The sequence below is a fragment of the Siniperca chuatsi genome, linkage group LG17 (assembly GCF_020085105.1).
Source record: "Siniperca chuatsi isolate FFG_IHB_CAS linkage group LG17, ASM2008510v1, whole genome shotgun sequence".
Lineage (NCBI taxonomy): Eukaryota > Metazoa > Chordata > Actinopteri > Centrarchiformes > Sinipercidae > Siniperca > Siniperca chuatsi.
The window spans coordinates 552,103-567,471 of NC_058058.1; the positions used below are offsets into that span (position 1 = coordinate 552,103).

Below are 15,369 nucleotides of genomic sequence, written 5' to 3' on the forward strand. Positions count from 1 at the left end.
GGTTTAGCCTCGTCATTCAGAGTGTCTGCACGGTCTCTCTGGAGCCTTTGCTCTCCAAGTCTCTTATCGTGAGACGTGATCGATATTATTTTCCCGCTGATGAAAACTTTAAGTGCATCCCAAAGCACAGACGGAGTCATTCGGATCTAAGTACGTTTTTATTTTGTTCTTTAACTTTTCTTTGGTCTGCGGATCTCCAAAGCGTAGATCTTGATTTACTTTTGAGAAACAGCGACATGTGTATGAAGGCCTCTGTTGAAAAGGAAAAAGTAAGTGCATGGGGCGAGGAGGAGCGAGCGTAATCCCGACTAGATGGATCCATTTCTATAACTTATCTTCTTACTGATACCTTTGGAATCTGAATTCCCACCAGACGAATCCCGTGGCTTTTTGTCGTCGTGACCTCACATATTGGTCTGGAGGAACCTTTAACACGTTAAACCTCACCGAGGTTCTGACGCGTCGGTGCGGTCGGGCCACTCCCCTCGGGCGTCCTGACGAATGTACGAGTCTGAAGCCCATTTGGTTTCGCTCGGTGTGCTCAGTGTCACTGAGATGAGACTCTTGCAGGAAGTGTTTAACGACACGTGACAGTGTTTAACGTGGACACACTCTTAAGTTATGTGCATCGACACAGTACGTAGTACGAGGATGTGTATGCAATTTGCAAACACAAGCACAAACAGCAGCATTTGTATAATTTAGACTTTTATTTGTAAATAATATAAATTAACAGCATCTGATTCAGTGATCTGTCTACTGCTAATTACTCACTGCGTCCAAACAATACTGTGATCACTGTACACAAGAACTACTACAAAACGATGTTAAAACTCAGACATACGAGTTGGTTTTGAACACAGAAATAAAAACTTTCAGGAACTTACAAAATGGTATGAATGAAAACAAACCCGTGTTTAGGGTTTAGTGAGGACACGCTGAAACCTGCGACTCCACATTCATAAGACTGTAGTGTTAACATGTTTAATGTGAATATTTAAAATAATACATTAAATGAGTTTGAATTAAACACATTTAATGGCCCTTTAAAACTAGAATGTAGAAGTTGAAATCCACATTAAACCTGACCGCTATAGTTGCAGGGGTCGTGACTAAAAACAGGGTCGAAGGTCAGAAAAGACCAACGATCAGTTTGTAAAAAAAAAAAAAAAAAAAAAAAGTGACTGTGGTTAAACCGAGTACCATTAATTGTTCACTGTTAAGTCGTCCAGAGTCCAAATAAACTCTTAGTTCGTGTGTTTTTATTGCAAGATTTAAAAAAAGGAGTTTGCCCTTTGATAACTGTAAATACCAGTAAAGGTTTGTACGACGTAAACGTGTCTGACGTGTCCTTCAAAAAAAAACTGCAGGTGACAAACTCTTTAAAAAGCCATTTTCTTCCATTTTGCCTCTTTCACAAAACCTCAGAATGATGAGCTTTATCCACTACGTGCTCTTATTATAATATATATTATTAGACTTTATAATACAAAAGAAAAAAACTGCATACGCCACGTTTCTGCTGAGTTTAAAACGAGGCCGGAGACGTCACAAACAGTCAGTAAACAGCGAGAGAAGAAGAAGTGAAGCGGACAGACCTGCTCCGTGCAGCCGAAGCTGAGGCTGGAAAACAGCGGCCAGCAGCTCCCGCTGTCAGACGGAGCAGCTGAACGGTTTCTCTCCTGTGTGAATCCTCATGTGTCTCTTCAGATTTGTCTTGCGGCCAAATCTTCTGCCACACTCAGAGCAGCTGAGCGATTTCCCGCCTTTATTACAACTCTTTTCACTTGCTGGTACGTTATTATTGTTCAAAGAGTTTAAACCTGACGGAGGGTATCTCGTCTCCTTCCAACCGTCATCACCGTTTTCAGTCTCAGGTTGTAAATGTGTATCTGGATCCGAGTTCCTGGCTGGTCCTGGTCCTCCACAGTCCTCTCCATCAGCTCCTGTTTCCATCTGTTCAGTTTGGCTTTGATGAAGCTGTGAGGACTGAGGTTTCTCTTCATCTTCTTCACTCTTCACAGGGACAGGAGCGAATGGGAACTTGGTGATATCGGCCTCCTCCAGCCCTTGAAGCTGCTCTCCCTCCTGACTGGTCCAGAGCTCCTCCTGCTCCTCTTTAATGTGTGGGGGCTCTGGGTCCTGGTCCAGACTGGGGCTCCACTCCTGCTGCTCAGGGGGAACCTCTTCTTTCCTCAGCGACAGCTGCTGGACGTCTGCAGGACACACTGAAAGACAGAAACACATTGAGAAAAACTGATTTCATGCTAACTGGGGGTGGAACCGTATTGGGACCAGTTTCCTTTAACTCACTTTAATAGATTCATTAATTTAACCTGAAGCACTCAACACAAATGAAACCGGGTTACTTTTATTTTGAAATCCGGATGTAGTATACACCATGTTTCCGCTGAGGTTAAAACGAGGCTGAAGACGTCACAATGACGTCAGTAAACAGCGTGAGAGTCTGTTTACGGTAACAGCTGTTTGTTGAATGCGAGAAAAGAAGCGAAATAAAGTCACAAACGGAAACATTTAACCGTTTCAGCGCCGTTAAGTTACCGTAAAGCTGAGAATACGGCCGCCCTCCCGCTGCGCTGGCGGCGGGTGTGACGTCAGTATAAACAGCGCGAGAGCAGCGAGAGAAGAAGTGAAGCGGACAGACCTGCTCTGTGCAGCCGGAAGCTGAGGCTGGAAAACAGCGGCCAGCAGCTCCGCTGTCGCTCGTTCTCCTCTTTTGAACGACGAAGCTCCTCCTCGTACTCTGCTATCGTCCTTTCAAACAGCCCAAATATCTCCTCAGCAGCCGCAGTTAGTCGCTGCTTCACCAGCGCTCTCAGCATCTGGACTTTACACATTTTCACACAATGACGCCAACTTTTCCTCCACAAACTCCGTCAGAAACGCTGTTTGCTCTCCGTCAAATAGCCGCTCTGACCGGCGCTGCTGCCGTTGACCTCAACACCTTCCCGGCTGAGGAGGTACCACTTGCAATGTTCAGGGCAGATGTGTGCAGATCCTTCAAAAGGACTAATCCACGCAAGGCACCTGGACCTGATGGCGTCCCTGGCTGCGCTCTCAACTGGCAGATGTCTTCAGACATTTTCAACCTCTGACTGCTCCAGTCTGTAGTCCCCACGTTTCAAGGAGACCACCATTGTCCCTGTCCCCAGAAAGACTAAAACCCTCTGCCTGAAGGACTACCGCCCAGTAGCCGTCTCACCTCCGCCATCGTGAAGTGCTTCGAGCGGATAGTCAAAACCTTCATCACCTCCTCCCTGACTCACTGGACCCACTTTGGGTGTTGCATACAGACCAAACCGCCCTCTGTGATTGGATCCTGAACTTCCTGACAGGCAGAACCACATCCTCCACCCAGTTTCTCAACACCGGCGCCCCTCAGGGCTGCGTGCTCAGCCCTCTCCTGTGCCCCCTGTTCACGCTCGACTGTGTGGCCGCCCACAGCTCCAACACCATCATTAAGTTTGCTGACAACACGACATCAGCTTGATCACCGGCGACGATGAGACGGCCTACAGAAGTCCGGGTCCTGATGTCTTGGTGCCAGGACAACAACCTCCATTTCAACGTCAGCAGAACAAAGGAGCTGATTGCGGACTACAGGAAGCGACAGGGAGGAGGACACGCCCCCATCTCCATCAACAGGACCACAGTGGAGAGAGTCCGCAGCTTCAGGTTCCTCGGGGTTCACATCGTTGAGGACCTGACCTGGACTCACCACACCAACACCATCACAAAGACTCTTCTTCCTCCGCGTGCCGAGGGGGCGCAACGTGGACTCCAGGATGCTCTGCAGAGTATCCGACTGGCTGGATCAGCGCCTGGTGTGGCATTATTACTGTACACCAGCCTACCTCACTATATATATAATATTTTCATATTTAACTTCTGCACTATTTTATGTCTTAGATTCTCTTTTACTTGCGTGACTTTCTTTTTATACATATTGTTGGCGGGAGCCTGAGAATTAAGAATTTCCTTTCCAATGACTGCTTCACTGTAATTGTTGTTTATTAAATATTCAATATGGAATCAAATGCTGAGTAATGCGAAAGTGTCGCTCATAGTTGTGACTCCACGCAGAATTGCAGCTTCTCTGCAGCTCTGCGGAGATTTTTTAATCCTCTTTTAGCTCCTAGTTTGGTTTTTCAGCACATTTTCTGTCTGGTTCAGTCTCAGCAGTTTTCATCAAACAAGCTGCAAGAACTCACTGTACAGGAGCTGCTCGAAATGTGGATCGTGTTCGTGGCGTGCGTTGAAAGGCCAGGCTGCAGGCCGTTACACTGAAGGCAGCGATCATACGTTTACAACAGGCTCCCTTACCCTTTAAAATTGGTGCAGATGTTGGTCCAGCAGTCCAGGGTTTGCAATGAAAACGTCACTCAGGCTCCAAATGGAAGAAAATAATCTTTATTTAAGGTTCAGATGGTAAAAACACACGATTGTGATGGTTATGACGAGCACTTCACGCAGCATGGAGGGAAGCACACACACACAAGTGGTATCTGCACCTTTCTGCATCCTAACAGCAGGGATTTTACACGCGTTTGTCTGAGGCGAACAAAAGGCGAAATATAAGTGAGTTGTGTTCTTGGCTTTTTACACCTTAGTCTTACTTAAGTTGCTATTGTGATGACAAAAGACGAAAAGGGGAGTGGCTGAGATTCTGGCACGAGTTGAGTTTTCAGGTAAGTTAACATGTGACTCCCCACTCGGCTGGGCACACGACAGCTCACTACACAGGGGTCTATTAACCAATGTAAATAGTTTGTCTTAACACAGACATTTCTGCCATACAGAAAGGCAGGCACTTAATCAGGACACACACAGACGACATCAAGATAAAATAAAACAAACTATTTTTCTTCTATACTAGCTTTCACTTTGTACTAGACCACCCGGCAACCTGCAAAATATGTCTGACAGTCGAACTATATCACCAAACAGGTCGCTGATAGTGGACGATGAGTGTGCCATTATTGTTAATAAGGAAGTACTTAGGACAGGCTTGACAAGTGTCCGCTAATTAAATACACTTTGGGGTTTTGCCAGTACCATTTGTCACCTGTAATTTCTCTTCTGTATGAGTTCTCATGTGTTTCGTCATGCAGTACCTGTAGCGGAACTTTCTACCACACTCGGTGCAGCTAAATGTCTTGGCGGTTTGGTTTTGGTGGAACTGTATGGGGTCACAAACAGACTGGTGATTTTTGAGCTGATAAAGCCAAGTGAATCTTTCATCACAAGCGCTGCACCTGAATCGTTTCTCCTTTGTGTGGATCGCCGTGTGGTGACCCAACCATCTTTTGTCTGCAAATCTTTTATCGCAAACTGAGCAACTGAATGGTTTCTCTCCCGTGTGAATCCTCATGTGTAGCTGCAAATACGACTTCTGGTTGAATCTGCTACCACAAACTGAGCAACTGAACGGTTTCTCTCCCGTGTGAATTCTCATGTGTCTCTTCAGACTGCCTCTCACATGAAATATTTTACCACACTCAGAGCAGATATCTGGTTTCGGGCCAGTATAACATCCTTCATCACTTACAGTGACGTTATTTTTCAGAGAGATAAAACCTGGATGAGGTTCCCTGGTCTTTTTCCAACCATCGTCACTGACTTCCGCATCAGGTTCAGAAGATGCTAAAGTCATGTTCTTGAGTGGCTCTGATCCTTTGTCAGTGTTACCATTACTGTCGGTTACTTTTGTGTCAGTACCAGCACAGTGGACTGGTTTCTTCCGTGCGTGGATTTTCTTGTGTTTCAGAAATTGTTTTCTAAACCTAAAACGCTGCCCACAAACTGAACAGCTTAACGGCTTTTCTCCTGTGTGAGTTGTCATGTGACTAATTAATTGCGCCCTTTCCAAAAATCGTTTTCTGCAAACGGAGCAGCTAAATGGTTTCTCTCCCGTGTGACGTTTCTTGTGCACATTCAGACTGGACTTGGAGCAAAATGTTTTCCCACACTCAGAGCAGGTATTTGATTTGACAGCGATGTCATTATGTTTCACAGAGTTTAAACCTGACTGGCTTTTGCTGCGCTCGGTCCAGTCATCGCCACCGTCTTCAGTCTCAGGTTTAGAAGAGTCATCAGTGTCAGGTTGTAAATGTGTATCTGGATCTGAGTTCCTGGCTGGTCCTGGTCCTCCACAGTCCTCTCCATCAGCTCCTGTTTCCATCTGTCCAGCTGAGCTGCTGGCTGGAGGCTCTGCCTCTCTGTTCTCCTCAGTTTGGTTTTGATGAAGCTGTGAGGCCCGACGACCGACACACTTGTGTCTTTTGAATTGATGAAGCCAAGTGAATCCTTTGTCACAAACGCTGCAGCTGAACTGTTTCTCCCCCGTGTGGACCGCCATGTGTCCTACCAAATGTCCCTTTTGTGAAAATCCATTGCCACAAACTGAGCAACTAAAAGGCTTCTCTCCTGTGTGAGTCCTCATGTGTATTTTCACATGTACACTTTGAGTGAAAGTTTTACCACAAACTGAGCAACTGTAAGGTTTCTCTCCTGTATGAGTCCTCATGTGTTTCATCAGTTTTCCCTTGTAACAAAATCTTTTCCCACAATCGGAGCAGCTAAATGATTTTTTGCCGGTATTGTATCTCTCATCACTTACAGGGATTTCATTATTTTTCTGAGAGTTTAACTGTGAGGCCTGACGACCGACACACTTGTGTCTTCTGAGCTGCATATCCCAAGTGAATCTTTTGTCACAAACACTGCAACGGAATCTTTTCTCCCCTGTGTGACGTGCCATGTGTTGTTTCAGATTTCCCTTTTGACTAAATCTTCTGCCACAGTCAGAGCAGCTGAACGATTTCCCGCCTTTATTACATTTCATTCCACTCGCTGGTACGTTATTATTTTTCAGAGAGTTTAAACCTGACTGAGGGTCTCTGGTCTCCTCCCAGTCATCACTGTCTTCAGTCTCATCAGTCTCAGGTTGTAAATGTGTATCTGGATCAGAGTTCCTGGCTGGTCCTGGTCCTCCACAGTCCTCTCCATCAGCTCCTGTTTCCATCTGTTCAGTTTGGCTTTGATGAAGCTGTGAGGACTGAGGTTTCTCTTCATCTTCTTCACTCTTCACAGGGACAGGAGTGAATGGGAACTTGGTGATATCGGCCTCCTCCAGCCCTCGAAGCTGCTCTCCCTGCTGACTGGTCCAGAGCTCCTCCTGCTCCTCTTTAATGTGTGGGGGCTCTGGGTCCTGGTCCAGACTGGGGCTCCAGTCCTGCTGCTCAGGGGGAACCTCTTCTTTCCTCAGCGACAGCTGCTGGACGTCTGCAGGACACAGAGACGTGACAGAGAAATGCTACTGTTCACCTGTACGTACAGTATTTAGCCATCCTTCCCTCTAACGCTCCCTGTTCACTGCTGAATCCCAACAGACACAAATACATAAATACAATACACCAGCGGTAACGAGGTCATCAGCACACACGACAAAACAACAACCGGATGGCGTTTCTATCGTAGCTGCTGATTTTAACCAAACAGACCTCAGAACAGATTGTTTTTGTAGCGTTTATATGCAATTAGATCTTTTATGTCAACATCAAACTGTGATTATTTTCCATCAACCTGCACGTTCTCATCTTTGGGAAAACTCTTGGTCATGCCGGCAGCGGTGGAAAATAACTAAGTACATTTACTCAAATACTGTACTTATGCTACCTTATACTAAAGTGTTTTTTACTCCATTTGCTGCACAAAACATGCGAACAACTTATGAAATATGATGCATTGTAATACATTAAAGGCCCCCGCACATCCACACAGGTGTCTTCAGTTATCGTGTCTGATTACACCTGCTCAGGTTGGAGTTGTGTGGGGGAATGCTGACGGGCACCGGAGCCGGGCAGCCTCCCAGTGAACACGGCCGGACCGGGACAGACGGAGGCCAGTGTGACGACAGGGAACACCGAGGTGGTTTACGGGCATCAGAGAGGCAGCGACAGCGTGGAGAGACAGAATATTTTTCACATCGAACTCTGTGAATTACGGATTTATTTCCACCGAACCAGAGCTGGTGCTAGTTGGAACAGTGGAAAGACGAACCAAGACGGTTTTGGTGAGTTTTCTTTGGTTTCTCTCGAGTTTGAATGAAGTGTGTTTTACGACGAGTTTACGCTGGTCTTAGTTTGATCAAAGAGAGAAACTTGAATTCAGAAGGTGTGAATATAAATATATATACTGTGATGGATTAATCGGCTTTCCATAGGTTTGCTCACTTTTCACATTCAGTCTGTCCCGGCACAGGGACCGGCAGAGGAGGTAGCACCCTGGAGCCCTGCTGGGCGTACCAGACAGGTACAGGGTTTCCTCCAGTAACAAACCCTGGGTGACACAGGTAACTGCGAATACTTACCTAAAAACTGAAGCGACCACAGAGGTGATATTGCACCGCCACACTTCAACGGTGATGACAAGAACAGTCGGTATCTTTATTAGAGTTAATAAGCGATGAATCACCCTCACGCATAAATCATACGTCAACAGCCTGATTTAACGCAGATCCATGATGATGCAGATACAGAAAAACAAAAATGCATGAGAAAACATTTAATATTTTAGAGAAGCTCATGTCTGCAGGCAAAAGGCGACGAATAACGAGCTACTCGGCTTTCCATACAGACCTGCTCTGTGCAGCCGAAGCTGAGGCTGGAAAACAGCGGCCAGCAGCTCCCGCTGTCGCTCGTTCTCCTCTTTTGAACGACGAAGCTCCTCCTCGTACTCTGCTATCGTCCTTTCAAACAGCCCAAATATCTCCTCAGCAGCCGCAGTTAGTCGCTGCTTCACCAGCGCTCTCAGCATCTGGACTTTACACATTTTCACACAATGACGCCAACTTTTCCTCCACAAACTCCGTCAGAAACGCTGTTTGCTCTCCGTCAAACAGCCGCTCTGACCGGCGCTGCTGCAGCTAGCATGCTAAGCTAACTCCCGTCCCCGGCGCTCTGGCGGCAGCTAGCATGCTAAGCTAACTCCCGTAGCTCTGTAGGCTACCGGGAGATGAGTCAGAGGTGAAACCTTCAGCACAGAGTCCGTTCAGACGGGTTTATCCGGACACACAGAGGCTCTTCCTCAACACAACAACGGGACTCGAGCGACTAGACGCCATCTTGTTCCAAGTTCGCCAGATTAAGGACAGTCATTTCCGGTGCGTGTACTTTTTCTGGATTTAAAAATAAAAGCCCGAAGTTATCTGAAGCGCTCATAGTTGTGACTCCACAGAGAATTGTCACCTTCTCTGCAGCTCTGCGGGGATTTTAGCCTCTTTTGGCTCCTAGTTTTGATTTTGCTGTCTGGTTCAGTCTGTTCCCTGTTTATTGATATTGATATTTATTCATACCTCTATTACTGCTGTGCAATATCCTCCGTCTCATTATAAATAAGCTGCACTTGACTCGGCAGTTCATGCACTATTACTTTATACTGTATTATTATCATCAACCGGTAAACCCACTTTGTACTTTACACTGATTTTACTTTATTTTATTTTATACTTATATCCACTTGGTCCTTAATTTATTTTCTGACCTGTATTATATTTTTGCTCAGTGCTTCTCTTCCTGTGTGCACTGACGTGACAGCGAGCTGCTGTAACGAAAGAGTTTCCCCTCGGGGATCAATAAAGTATTTCTGATTCTGATAAAGCCGCTGAACTCTTCCTGCTCGGCAGCAGACAGCAGACAGACGCAGTCAGAGAGCAGCTGCTGAACATAGCGGAGCATCTAGCTGCTAAAGAGCCAGATGTTTCCCTCAGCAGCTGCTGGAGACCAAACACAGAGCTGACAGAGAGAAGACCGGACTGACGTCCATCAGGAGACACAGACACGCCTCCTGATGAAGCGTCATGTGACTCTGACACGCCTCCTGACGAAGCGTCATGTGACTCTGACACGCCTCCTGACGAAGCGTCATGTGACTCTGACACGCCTCCTGATGAAGCGTCACGTGAGTCTTTTGTCTGTCTTATGTCGAAGTCTGTCGAGGATTATTTTGCATTTGTTGTTTGTTAGAAATAGTTCTGAAATTCAATTGTTCCAACACTTTAGTCTGAAATTAATTTAAAAAAAAAAAATAGGAATTTATTTAAAAATCACAAATACTGAAAACAAACATCACACAAGTGAAAACGTATCTGTTTAATTTGCTTTGAAATGTCTTACTGTATAAAAACTTTCCACATTCATTTCTATTGTGGAATCAGCACGTTAGTAAAGAAGAGACAACAGGATCATCTCGAGATCATTAACTTTTGTCAGGCTTGACCAGGCTGGTCATGTATCATATTTGGAGAAGACAGTTACAAAGACAAGTTTCTTGTGTTAAGGACATAGACTGTATAAACGAAGCGGACGAAGTCCCCGTGACGTCACCCATAAAGTATTTCTGATTCTGATTGGTTTGTGGACCGTTTTCAAGCCTCAAATTTAACATTTTGGCCGTCGCCATCTTGTTTTTTTGTAAACAGGGATGTGACCATATTTGGACGAGGGGGTGGAGCTGGGGAGCATAGCAAACGCTAAGCTATCAGCTAGCGCTAGTTAGGTTAGCAAGGTGCATTCGTAATTCATGTTAACTGATATCAATTGGGATGCTAATTTTGGCTAGCGAAAAACAGGCTTAAAACAAAATATACTTACTGGAAAAAAAAGAACAGCTGACTCCTCAGAGCGTCCTACTGTTTATCCAACAGCCTAAAAATCTGACAGGTGTAGGTGTGAGACTTGTTACTTTGTAACTAAACATTACATTGATGATGAAAGTGAGCTAACGTTAGCTTAACACAAACCATGAACTGTATGCTACCAATTAACTATTAGTACAGTTTAAATGAATGAAAACAAAAAACAAAATCTCAAGTACCGCACTAATTTGCATCCAGGCTGCTGTTTTCTGTTGAAATCATGGTAACTACGGTTGGTAAGAGCGCTCGCGAGGCGGCGTTCAGAGCGTCTGAAACGCAAAACGTTTACTGCCTAGAGAATACAACTGCAAAAAGACGCCTCTCACTGCAAAAAGCGCGCTCTGTCTGATCGCAGCTTAAGGCACTGCGCACTGGCTTCACTTTTCAGACCCGGAGCTTCCGCTTGGTTAAATGGCTGCAGAGGAAGATGCGTACTCATCCAAGGAACCATGAACTCTAGGATTTTGTTTCTACAAAGAGGGAGTGGTGGTGCTGGTGTCTGAAATGTTTAAACAAACACTTGAATCATTTCTCCCCTCGGTGGACTTCCAGGTGTGTTGTCAGACTTCCCTTTTGTCTATATCTTTTACCGCAAACTGAACAACTAAATGGTTTCTCTCCTGTGTGGATTCTCATGTGCACCTTCAGATTTCCACTTTCTATAAAACCTTTGCCACACACCGAGCAGCTGAAAGGCTTCTCCCCTGTGTGGATTTTCATGTGTTTCTGCAAACATCCATTCCGTGAAAAACATTTCCTACAAACTGAGCACCTGTAAGGTCTTTCTCCTGTGTGAGACCTCAGGTGTCTCTTCAGAATTCCCCTGGAGCCAAATCTTTTCCCACATTCAGAGCAGCTGAATGGTTTCGTGCAAATATTACGTCCCTTACGACTTGCAGGAACTTCATCATTGTTCAAAGAGTTTAAACCTGACTGAGGTTCTCGGGTCTCCTTCCAACCATCATCGCTGTCTTCAGTCTCAGAAGAGTCTTCAGTCTCAGAAGAGTCTTCAGTCTCGTCATCACTAAGTGGTCCTAAATGTTTATATGGATCTGAGTTCCTGGCTGGTCCTGGTCCTCCACAGTCCTCTCCATCAGCTCCTGTTTCCATCTGTCCAGCTGAGCTGCTGGCTGGAGGCTCTGCCTCTCTGTTCTCCTCAGTTTGGTTTTGATGAAGCTGTGAGGACCGACGACCGACACACTGGTGGGTTTTGAGCTGATTAAGCCAAGTGAATCTGTTGTCACAAACGCTGCAGCTGAATGGTTTCTCTCCTCTGTGGACGGACATGTGTTGTTTCAAATTTCCCCTTTGTGCATATCTTTTACCACAAACTGAACAACTAAATGGTTTCTCTCCTGTGTGGATTCTCATGTGCACCTTCAGATTTCCACTTTCTATAAAACCTTTGCCGCACACCGAGCAGCTGAAAGGTTTCTCCCCTGTGTGGATTTTCAAGTGTTTCTGTAAACGTCCGCTCCATGAAAAGCTTTTCCTACAAACTGAGCACCTGTAAGGTCTTTCTCCTGTATGAGACCTCATGTGTAACTTCAGATATCCCAAGGAGCCATATATTTTCCCACACTCAGAACATCTAAATGATTTGCAATTATTGCATCCCATTCCACTTACAGAAACTTCATTATTTAAACCTGACTGAGGGTCTCTGGTCTCTGTACATTCATCAACACCGACTTCAGTCTTTAGCTCAGAAGAGTCTGATGTCTTGTCATCAGTCTCAGGTTGTAAATGTGTATCTGGATCAGAGTTCCTGGCTGGTCCTGGTCCTCCACAGTCCTCTCCATCAGCTCCTGTTTCCATCTGTTCAGTTTGGCTTTGATGAAGCTGTGAGGACTGAGGTTTCTCTTCATCTTCTTCACTCTTCACAGGGACAGGAGTGAATGGGAACTTGGTGATATCGGCCTCCTCCAGCCCTCGGAGCTGCTCTCCCTCCTGACTGGTCCAGAGCTCCTCCTGCTCCTCTTTAATGTGTGGGGGCTCTGGGTCCTGGTCCAGACTGGGGCTCCAGTCCTGCAGCTCAGGGGGAACCTCTTCTCTACTCAGCGACAGCTGCTGGACGCCTGCAGGACACACTGAAAGACAGAAACACATTGAGGAAAACTGATTTTATGTTTAGTTCAAGCTTGATAACATTTTATATCAATGAGATAAATGAAAAACACAATCAGGGACCTGACACCTTATAATAATGACACATTATCTCACAGACTGAGCAGGGATATGAATAGTTTTGATGCTCTGGAAAATAACCATTGACAGATTCAAAGTTTCACAGTTGATAAAGGATTTAAAAACAACAAGACTTGACAAACTGAAGCTTCGTTACGCACCAGAAAACCAAACTGCAACAGTATTTTCAGACAAGTAACGTAGATAATATCCTGCTCTGTATTCATCGCTGATGTGTGATGTGATCTGGACTTGAGGGGCTCAGCTGTCGTTCTGTCAGCATTACACGTTTATGGTGAGACTGACCACCAGCCTGGATTTAACTAAAGCAGACTAATTAAAAATCTCCTCCTCAAAGTGAGAGACAGCGGAGGCGAGAAACAGGAAACAAGGTGGAGGTCGAGATTCACTTTGTTCGGTTCAAACATTCAAAGTCACGTTTTCCCCCTAATATTAGCCGTCGCATCACTCTTCAGACGCACTTCAGAACCAGGTTTAAAGAATCAAACATTATAAAGAACGTGTCCAGTATATGACGCTGGCAGCCCCGGCCCCTGGTGAGGTCTGGATGAACGAAGGGCCACCAGCTGACTGAGACGCTCCTGGTTTACCTGCCCTCACCTGGCTGGCACTTACAGAAACGTCCATACGTCATTATTGGCTCATGCTTTGGGTGGCTGATATATCGATGACTCAGCGCTGAGGATGAGCGTGTACTGCGTTGTAATGTGTTAGATACTCAACTGTCCGGAAACTATTGATCAATCTGACTGTGTTTTGTCCTGAAGGGTCACATGGCTGCTAATAAATAAGTCCCAACGCAGATGACCCGCTTGCACCTCCAACAACATGGCGGATTAGTCCCCCAAACACCCGTATGTGAGCTTAGCTTAGCTTAGCTAACGGAGCTAAAGCCTCCAGGACACCGCGCTGGCGTCCGGTTTGTCCGGAGCTCCGTGTGAACGGCAGCCGGGTTCAGGTCGTTTGAAGTCGGCCTGCCGTCTCCCGTGAAGCTGCTGCTCTTTAGCACGAGCTAGCTGCGGCTAACGGGCGGTTTAGCTAACGTTAGCTTAGCACGGGGCCCCCGCTAACATTAGCAGCAAACCTGTTTCCAGCAGGAGAAAGAAAGAGAGCAAACACACCTGCTCTTCGCAGCTTTATTCGATGGCGGCGGTCCAGCTCCTCCTCATACTCGGTGATTGTTCTCTCAAAATGTCCGAATATCTCCTCGACAGCCGCAGTTAGCCGCTGGCTGACAAACACCTTCAGACTCTGGAGTCTCGACATCTTCCTCTCGCAGCTCAGCGACTGAATACCGACGCGTTTCTGTAATGCTGAACCTTAATAACAATAAAAATAATGGCTTAATAATTTCTTCTTCTTCTTCTTCTTCTTCTTCTTCTTCTTCTTCTAATGAATTTCCGGCAGGCTGTACACTGAAAAGCCTAATGCTGCCCTCCACAGACAAGTGTTGTCAGGACAATGTCTTTCTGTAGGTTGGAAATTGATTTCAGATGCAAAAACAGACTTGAAAGATCCGGATCTGACAGCTCCCTGAATAACTGTTGCCTTTCACTTCTGGATTTGTTGCATGAGAACATAACATGTTGGACTGTTTCCAAATGTCCACACTGACACAGACCGTCTGGATGTTAGTCTAAGACTTTAATAGCTGGCTCGACCACAAAGTCTCAGCCGAGTTAGAACAACATTCAATTCAATTCAATTTTATTTATTTAGCGCCAAATCATAACAGAAGTTATCTCAGGGAGGCACAATGCAAAGACCACGTAGAATTATTATTATTATTATTTTAAATAAGTAGAATAGTAATTGTAGTGTTAATATTATTAAATTAGTAATAATAGGAATGACAGCTATAGGAAAAGTAATGTCAGTATTAGTAACAAAGCCAATAACAACAACTGTAGCAGCAGTTGTCGAGCAGGAACACGGGGCAGCAGGTGGCCCACAACCACAGATCCAGACTCTGCAGGAACACGGGGGCAGCAGGTGGCCCACAACCACAGATCCAGACTCTGCAGGAACACGGGGGCAGCAGGTGGCCCACAACCACAGATCCAGACTCTGCAGGAACACGGGGGCAGCAGGTGGCCCAATCCAGACTCTGCAGGAACACAGGGGCAGCAGGTGGCCCACAACCAGATCCAGACTCTGCAGGAACACGGGGCAGCAGGTGGCCCACAACCACAGATCCAGACTCTGCAGGAACACGGGGGCAGCAGGTGGCCCACAACCACAGATCCAGACTCTGCAGGAACACAGGGGCAGCAGGTGGCCCACAACCACAGATCCAGACTCTGCAGGAACACGGGGGCAGCAGGTGGCCAACAACCACAGATCCAGACTCTGCAGGAACACAGGGGCAGCAGGAGGCCCACAACCAGATCCAGACTCTGCAGCTCCGGAGGCAGAAATACCTGCTGAAAGCGACAGAAGGAGAG

At 46.1% G+C, this 15,369-nt stretch overlaps 4 protein-coding genes across 7 annotated transcripts; all 4 read right to left on the reverse strand.

Moving 5' to 3' along the window:
* Positions 1 to 1,604: 1,604 nt before the first annotated feature.
* Positions 1,605 to 3,368, reverse strand: LOC122864701 (zinc finger and SCAN domain-containing protein 2-like). The gene is made up of 3 exons (XM_044172314.1): positions 3,224 to 3,368; positions 2,563 to 2,670; positions 1,605 to 2,228 (listed from the first exon to the last, which is right to left on the reverse strand). The coding sequence occupies exons 1-3, from the start codon at positions 3,366 to 3,368 to the stop codon at positions 1,654 to 1,656; spliced, it is 828 nt and encodes a 275-aa protein (XP_044028249.1). The 3' UTR covers positions 1,605 to 1,653.
* On the reverse strand, positions 2,781 to 6,694 carry LOC122864550 (gastrula zinc finger protein XlCGF57.1-like). Its single transcript, XM_044172104.1, has one exon. The coding sequence runs from the start codon at positions 6,554 to 6,556 to the stop codon at positions 5,048 to 5,050; it is 1,509 nt and encodes a 502-aa protein (XP_044028039.1). The 5' UTR covers positions 6,557 to 6,694; the 3' UTR covers positions 2,781 to 5,047.
* LOC122864704 (zinc finger protein 771-like) lies at positions 6,556 to 9,342 on the reverse strand. Its single transcript, XM_044172317.1, has 3 exons — positions 8,661 to 9,342; positions 6,672 to 7,305; positions 6,556 to 6,565 (listed from the first exon to the last, which is right to left on the reverse strand). The coding sequence occupies exons 1-3, from the start codon at positions 8,851 to 8,853 to the stop codon at positions 6,556 to 6,558; spliced, it is 837 nt and encodes a 278-aa protein (XP_044028252.1). The 5' UTR covers positions 8,854 to 9,342.
* A 747-nt stretch (positions 9,343 to 10,089) lies between these two features.
* On the reverse strand, positions 10,090 to 14,667 carry LOC122864540 (gastrula zinc finger protein XlCGF57.1-like). Of its 4 annotated transcripts, none has more exons than XM_044172086.1 (2): positions 14,047 to 14,667; positions 10,090 to 12,795 (listed from the first exon to the last, which is right to left on the reverse strand). In XM_044172086.1, exons 1-2 carry the CDS (start codon positions 14,189 to 14,191, stop codon positions 11,243 to 11,245), a joined length of 1,698 nt encoding a protein of 565 aa, XP_044028021.1. In that variant the 5' UTR covers positions 14,192 to 14,667; the 3' UTR covers positions 10,090 to 11,242. The 4 variants fall into 4 exon arrangements, with proteins under 4 accessions (XP_044028021.1, XP_044028020.1, XP_044028023.1 ...); XM_044172085.1 differs by having other exon boundaries at positions 10,090 to 12,807; positions 14,047 to 14,665; XM_044172088.1 differs by lacking the exon at positions 14,047 to 14,667 and adding an exon at positions 13,541 to 14,040 and having other exon boundaries at positions 10,090 to 12,807.
* Between the last annotated feature and the right edge of the window lie 702 nt (positions 14,668 to 15,369).

Excerpts from the sequence above, each read along its gene's own strand:
- LOC122864550 (XM_044172104.1), bottom strand. The coding sequence starts at position 6,556 with ATGAAACACATGAGGACTCATACAGGAGAGAAACCTTACAGTTGCTCA.
- LOC122864701 (XM_044172314.1), bottom strand. The coding sequence starts at position 3,368 with ATGTGGTTCTGCCTGTCAGGAAGTTCAGGATCCAATCACAGAGGGCGG. Across the intron at positions 2,671-3,223 it reads AGCACTTCACGATGGCGGAG|AGCAGGTCTGTCCGCTTCAC; the intron begins GTGAGACGGCTA and ends CCGGCTGCACAG. Across the intron at positions 2,229-2,562 it reads GCCGTATTCTCAGCTTTACG|TGTGTCCTGCAGACGTCCAG; the intron begins GTAACTTAACGG and ends TCTGTCTTTCAG.
- LOC122864540 (XM_044172085.1), bottom strand. The coding sequence starts at position 14,191 with ATGTCGAGACTCCAGAGTCTGAAGGTGTTTGTCAGCCAGCGGCTAACT. Across the intron at positions 12,808-14,046 it reads AATAAAGCTGCGAAGAGCAG|TGTGTCCTGCAGGCGTCCAG; the intron begins GTGTGTTTGCTC and ends TCTGTCTTTCAG.
- LOC122864704 (XM_044172317.1), bottom strand. The coding sequence starts at position 8,853 with ATGTGTAAAGTCCAGATGCTGAGAGCGCTGGTGAAGCAGCGACTAACT. Across the intron at positions 7,306-8,660 it reads GCTTCGGCTGCACAGAGCAG|ACGTCCAGCAGCTGTCGCTG; the intron begins GTCTGTATGGAA and ends TGTGTCCTGCAG.